This window comes from Merops nubicus, unplaced genomic scaffold (assembly GCF_000691845.1).
Source record: "Merops nubicus isolate BGI_N331 unplaced genomic scaffold, ASM69184v1 scaffold4722, whole genome shotgun sequence".
NCBI classification, from domain to species: Eukaryota; Metazoa; Chordata; class Aves; order Coraciiformes; family Meropidae; genus Merops; species Merops nubicus.
In genome coordinates this window covers 6488-10432 of record NW_008594104.1, presented here as the reverse complement: position 1 = coordinate 10432, position 3945 = coordinate 6488, and the positions used below count along the sequence as shown (strand labels likewise).

Below are 3945 nucleotides of genomic sequence, written 5' to 3'. Positions count from 1 at the left end.
ACTGGGTGGCCTTGGAAGGTCCCTCCCAACCCCAGCTGTTCTGTGGTGTGGGGTGGAGTTCAGATGCATTGTGCTCTGCAGGAGCTCTGAGAACTCTTCAGTCTTGCTGAAGGGTAACAGCCTTTTAAAGCTACTTTAATAAGCTTGAGAGGCACCTTATCTAGCAGCTGCTTTTATCTTAGGAGATTAATGCTTTCCTCTGGCAAATAAAATTGTTGTTGTTTTCTGTCGCCTGCAGCTTCTGTGGGTGTTTTTTGGAAGTGTCCGTGGCTGACGTGTCTTTATCTCTCCCAGGCAGAGTTCATCTCTTCTCCTTGCCAGTATTTTGACTACCTCTACGGGCAGGGGGTTGGTGTGAGGGTATCCAGCCTCTACGTTGCCTGGGCTCAGCAGCTTGTGAAGGAAGGCAACGTGCAGGGTGCTGGAGCTGTCCTTCAGAAGGGGCTCCACAACCAGGCACAGCCACGGGAGCACCTGCAGCAGCTCCACTGGTAATCCTGGTGCCTCTTCTCCTCCTTGAGCCCTTGGGGTAGTGTGCAGCTGTTTGTTTTCCCTTGGGTGAAGTTGTTTTTCCCTTGGGTGCTGTAACAGAGGTAGACCAGTGATTAGTTTTAAAGGCATGTATAAGCTTAATGATGCTTCTCTGCTGTTTGAGGTTTGTGGGGTGTTTTGGAGGGTGTACTGGGAAAAACAGCAAAGTGGGGCCCAGAAAGACAATCCCTTCACTGCTTCACTTCCCATCAGTGCCTGTTGAGTAGATCCAGACTATAGAGATGCATGGCCTGGCCTGCTTCACACAACCTGCCTTGAAAATAGCCTCACTAGCTGAGAGCTCAGGCAAGCTGGCCATGCTAGGGACCCTTGGCTGGTCAAGTTAGGGGGGTGTCTCTGCTTCCCAGGGTGTATCAGCAGGCTGTAGCTCAGCCTGGAGCTGCCTGTGCCTCTGACACTGCCAGTGGAGTGCAGAATACAGCAGCTGCTTCATTTACACCCTCTTGGATTTCAGTTTGTGGCCGTAGCTGGGACTGGAGTGAAACCAGGCATCAGTTTCTGACCTGGGCTGGGTTGTTTCAGTCCACCTTGGGGGTGTTGTGACACCACACCCCTTCAGTTCCCTGTGGGTTTCACACACAGCTCAGCTGAGAGCAGGAGGCTGTTGGAGTTGAGCTGCTGGAAGCACTGGAGGTGGTGCTTGTCACAGCAGTGTGCTCTGGGGGTGTCCATGTGCTGCCAACAGGATGCACCCACATACAGCAACAACTCAGGGGAGTCACAGGGCACTCCTTTTGTTTTTTGTGGCTTGGTGACTGAGCAAGGAAATCCAGGGTTCCTGGGGGTGGGGAGGAGTGAAGGGTGGGAGACTTCATGGTAATAATTGATATTTCTTGTAATTTAGCTGGCTGCAGAACCACAATCCTCAGAATCCTCCTTCTCAAGGTGAGGCTGAAGCATCTGCCTTTAAGCTGCAGCTCAACTTGATGAACCTTTCACCTCAATCAGTGGGTTTTGACATTGAAGAAAATAAGTTTCTTGTAGAAATGTTATTTTTTCTTCCTGTTTTCATGGCCTTATTTAAAATTCTTAAAGGGGAGTGTATTCAGACTGAGCTGCTAGTTTGTCAAAGCTTAAAGTTAATAGAAATTAATAAATAAGAAAATAATTTCTACTGATTAATGTGATTCTATATTATCTGTCCCAGGTGCTGCTGTTATAAAACCACTTCAAACTTGGCATGCTGAAAACCAGATGGCTCCTCAAAAAGGTGTTTCACATCCTCATGACCCAGTGCATGCTGGCAAAAATCAGGTAAATGACTCTTAATGAGCAACTCAGACACTGTGGGGAAAAATCTGGAGCCCTCACATGCAGTTTAGGTGGATGAGCTTGGCTGAGTAGGGAAGATACAACACAGAAACTGTATGTGGTGTGTATCAAGAACATTACTGATGGTTTTGTGCTGTAAATATCACATCTGCAAAGAAATATCTCAATTAAGAAGTGCTGGGACACGCTTTTTAGTCACTTGGCACATTCCCAGAACCACAGGCAAAGAAGGATTCCTCATCCAGCTGCTTGGTGTTCTTTGGAGGAGTAATACTGCCAACAGAGTGTGTGCCAGTCATGCTTGGCAACTGCCTGTGCTGGATTTTGGTGGAACTTAAGTTACTTCTTCAATATCCTGTTTAAGAATGAATAAAACACTAGAGGAGGAAGAGGAATTTCTGAGCCAGTCCTCGATGGGATGGTGGCTTCTTGCAGGGCTCAGTCTGAGCTGGGTGATGACTGGGAGGTGACTTTATCACACTTGACCCCTGAGCACCTCCATAGCTTGCCAGGTTGGTCTCTGAACAGTTCCAGTTGAGGTTCTGATCAAACTCTGTGGAGATCTTGATAAATCAAAGGCCTGTCACCCTGTAATCATCTTCCTTCACCTGCTTTCTCACAATAAAACATCAGAAAGAGAAACTATACTTCTTGTAGCTCAGCCAAGTACCAGAATGCAGCACTCCTCATTCTTCTGAGGTTTGGTACAGCCAGTTACAATTCTTCACAGGATTTCTGGCACTCTCAGATGAAAGGTGAGCGTGGGGTGAAATTAAAGACTGAAAGACTGTGGGTAGGAAACTGATGTAACCTTTCTCAGCTTGTTCTCTGAAGTGCTCCTGACTCTGGGTTTGATATTGCCTGCAAATACTGAAAGATGTCTTGGGTGGTGGAATAGAGCTTAAAAATACTGGGAACACCCAGTCTGTTCTTAAACCCAAGTGATCTAGAACTTAGAGAAACTACCTGCTCAGTGTTCCTGTGTCCTGGTCTGCACCTCCCAGAGCTACATCTCTCTCACTTCTCCAGGCTCATCTTGTTCATCTGCCAAAAACTCTGAGATTACAGCAAACCATTCTATGGTTAATTATTCAGGATGAGCTTTCTCAGGCTCTAATGACTTCCAGGGCTCTCCTGTTGTGTTCTTGTGATGTTTGTGGTCTGAACTGTCATCTCTTCAATGAGAATTAAATATGAGGTACTTTGGTTGCTGCCTTGTTGGAATGTTTAATGATAATATGGGAAATCTTTCCTGTTTTGTTTATTTCCCCTGCCCTACTTTAGGGTCTTGATTCTGCTGGTACTCAGTCCTCTTCTGGTGGAAGAGAAGAAGTGTAAGTGTTTGGGGTTTTTAAGTGGTATTGTGGGGAAAATTAACACCAGTTAATCCAATAAACCTGAATAAAGCTTCTTCTTATTTTTCCTCACAGAAAATACGTGACCTACATCTCCAAATCTGAAGTTCTTCCCAAGTCCTCCTCTGCTGCTGTGGAATGTGAGCAGGTGGCAATGTATGATAAGAACCTGCTGGTGTGTGAAGGCTCTGAACTTTCATTTGAGGAGCTCAGAGCCAAGAGATACTTCAAGAAATACAAACGCCTCAGAAGACAGCAAGAATGGGGTATTCCTCTTTCCTTCTAGCTGTGTCAGAAACGTTCTCAGAAAACCAATATTTGGCTGCATTTGTGTCTTTTCAACCTCTGCTGAAGCCTAAAAACTTTCTCAAAGCCCAGGTTAGCAAACAGGGTGGGGTGAGGTTGGAAACACTGGGTAGCATGCCCAAAGACATGGATAATTTACTGTTCAAGCTCACCCCTTGGGTTTCTCTTCTCAAACCTAGGCTGTCCTAGAGAGTAGTGTTTCTTTGAGGAAGGTGTGAGCAGCTCTGGGCAGTGCTGGTGGCTCTGCTGTGAGCTCTAGCTGTGGCTCCCTGCCACCTGTAGCTGCAGGTTGAGAGCATCTTTGTCCCTGTCACTAGGCTGTGATCAGAGAGAGCCCTTTAAACTGTCACCTGGTTGTGTGTGGTGTCACACTTTGTCCTCAGCTCCATCAATCAAAGGCATTCTGCCTGATTGTTTCACTTAATATCATGATTTAATCCTCAGAAGAAGAAGAGAGAGA

At 46.4% G+C, this 3945-nt stretch overlaps 1 protein-coding gene across 1 annotated transcript in view; it reads left to right on the top strand.

Annotated features, from left to right (window-relative positions):
- Positions 1 to 294: 294 nt before the first annotated feature.
- The window catches only part of BUB1 (BUB1 mitotic checkpoint serine/threonine kinase), a gene marked incomplete at both ends in the record, with an annotated part of 10078 nt that continues 6427 nt past the window's right edge, over positions 295 to 3945 (top strand). The window contains 6 exons of the mRNA XM_008935622.1: positions 295 to 491; positions 1397 to 1437; positions 1700 to 1806; positions 3109 to 3158; positions 3255 to 3445; positions 3943 to 3945. The exon at positions 3943 to 3945 is cut by the window's right edge and continues 155 nt beyond it. Coding sequence (XP_008933870.1) covers positions 295 to 491; positions 1397 to 1437; positions 1700 to 1806; positions 3109 to 3158; positions 3255 to 3445; positions 3943 to 3945 — 589 coding nt within the window. The remainder of the gene's footprint in view (positions 492 to 1396; positions 1438 to 1699; positions 1807 to 3108; positions 3159 to 3254; positions 3446 to 3942) is intronic.